This window comes from Arachis ipaensis, chromosome B05 (genome assembly GCF_000816755.2).
Source record: "Arachis ipaensis cultivar K30076 chromosome B05, Araip1.1, whole genome shotgun sequence".
Taxonomy (NCBI): Eukaryota; Viridiplantae; Streptophyta; class Magnoliopsida; order Fabales; family Fabaceae; genus Arachis; species Arachis ipaensis.
The window spans coordinates 149,874,452-149,876,995 of NC_029789.2; the positions used below are offsets into that span (position 1 = coordinate 149,874,452).

Here is a 2,544-nt window from a genome sequence, read left to right on the forward strand (position 1 = left end):
ACTCCGAAAAAACGTTGACCTCTTCACATAGACTCCAGCAGACATGCCTGACATCGATCCGAGCTACATATGCCATACATTACAAATTGACCCAAAAATCCGACCTATATCACAAAGAAAAAGAAACATGGGCGACAAAAAAAGGTCAGTATGCCTGGAGGAAACTCGGAAACTATTGCACGCAGGATTCATAAAAGACCTGCGTTTTACAACGTGGCTGTCCAACGTTGTAATGGTAAGGAAAGCCTCAGGTAAATGGCGAATGTGTGTAGACTTTACTAATTTAAATAAAGCATGTCTAAAAGATGCTTACCCTCTCCCATGTAATGATAAACTTGTAGATAATGCCTCGTGTTATAATATTTTAAGTTTCCTAGACGCATATTCAGACTATAACTAAATCCTAATTCATCCCAAGGACGAATACAAAGCAGCTTTTATTACTGAATTAGTAAATTTTATTGTTATAAGGTTATGTCTTTTGGCTTAAAGAATGCAGGTGTCATTTATCAATGACTCATGGACAAAGTTTTCAACAAACAAATAAAAAAGAATCTCGAGGTCTACTTTGACGACATGGTGGTAAAAACAGAACGAGACCGAAATCATAGAGTTGACCTAGAAGAAGTCTTCAAGTAATAAAGACAACATAACATGAGGTTTAACCCTAAAAAATGTGTCTTTGGAGTTAAAAGCGACAAATTTCTCGATTTCATGCTCACATCAAGGAGCATTAAGGCAAACCCTGAAAAATATAAAACAATAATAAAAATAAGAAGTCATCGAACAATAAACAAGATACAATAATTAAATGAAAGACTAGCCGCGTTACCTTGATTCTTACCATTAATATCCAATCATTCACAACACTTCTTTAACATACTCAAGAAACAGCAATGCTTCACATAGAACTCAGAATATGAAACGGCCTTTCAAAAACTTAAGACAATGTTGTCTTCACCACCGATCTTACGAAAACCAACCTCGGTGAAATGAAACAATTTTATAGTAATTTTATGCTAAATGAATTAAATAAAAAAACGAAAAAGAGATCCATTGATAGAATTTTATTTCAATCTTTTTGCATGTATCTTTTTAAATATTTGTCTAAATATTCTTATAAAAACTCAAATAAAATATACAAGTTATTTATTGAATATACAATTTGTTTGCTACTTACAAATAAATCTTTTTGGACTATTTTTATAACATTCTTTTAAAAGTTTATTTATTGGTTGTACTTTTTAGAATTATTTTTGTTAGAAATATAAATTTTTGAATATTATTTCGGTAGTTTAATTTTTTATTAATGTATAAAAAATACATTAAAATTTTAAATTTTGTGTATATTTTATGAATTTTTTTTTTCAATTGGTGATTGTAAATTCTAATATGTATCCGTAAAGGCGTAAACAGTTAAACCCTTAATTTTCTTAACAAATATCCTTTGGTATTTTTTACTTAACTTTTTCTTTAATTATGATAAAAAAGCTATAGGAGTACTTAAATAATCTTAATGATTTTTATTAACAAAATAATCTAATGATATATAGATTGAATTTGGAAAATAATTTTATTATGAACTTTTTTTTGGCTACTGTATCTTGCACGAGATTTTTTTTGGGTAGGAGAGATCGAACAATTCCAATTTTAAGTATTATATCATAGTCCAGATACAATATATTTAGATTTAAGAGACAACATATTTAACCAGCTCAATAAAAATCTCAATCGCTATTATATACTAAATTTAAACCATTTAATTATGCTAGTACATGATAAAAGAGAAAAAGAAAAAAAATTCTAAACAGCTCATGACAATTATCTCAAAAGATAGCTAAATTCTTAACAAAAAAAATCTACTTCAATTTCTGAGTTTTATTTTTATGGACTAATTAGTCTTTGTGTCAAAAAAAATTAATATTATTTTTTTTTGACACAAAAACTAATCAAATCTCAAAAAAAAGATCAAAGATAAAAAATCGGATTAAATATTTTTTTTGGGAGCTCGTAGTATTGTCATTAATTAAAAAAGAAAGTAATATCGGAAACTGGGCCGAATGGTGTATTGGGTTTCAGCTTTCAAATATTGAAGGGCGATAGAGCCCACCGAGTGAGTTGTTTCTAGATGCCTAGATGGATTAGCCAAAGCGAAGGAAAGGGGAAAGACGGAAGTTGAAATACAGGAAGAAAAAGGTTGGTTTTGGTGATCGAACTGGAAGATGAAGGTCCGTTCGGAAAGGGAAAAGACGAAAGTGGTGATTAGGCATTTGCCTCCGTCTCTGACTCAATCTGATCTCCTCCATCACATCGATAATCACTTCGCTTCTCGCTACAATTGGTTTTCTTTCCGCCCCGGCAACACCAGGTACTTCCCCTTCCTTCTAAGTTCTAATTCTCCCCTTTTTTTTCCTTCAAAGAAATAATTCATTCATAGAATAAAATGGAATTTATAGGACATCATTTATTGATTGCTATTACTTATTATGCTCTTTACTTTTTCGTTTTCTTTTTTTTTTTAAGTCGTTTGTTTTGTCACCTCAT

At 30.2% G+C, this 2,544-nt stretch overlaps 1 protein-coding gene across 1 annotated transcript in view; it reads left to right on the forward strand.

Moving 5' to 3' along the window:
• The window catches only part of LOC107645086 (regulator of nonsense transcripts UPF3), a 5,331-nt gene continuing 4,843 nt past the window's right edge, over window positions 2,057–2,544 (forward strand). The window contains exon 1 of the mRNA XM_021103446.1: window positions 2,057–2,368. Coding sequence (XP_020959105.1) covers window positions 2,223–2,368 — 146 coding nt within the window. The 5' untranslated portion in view covers window positions 2,057–2,222. The remainder of the gene's footprint in view (window positions 2,369–2,544) is intronic.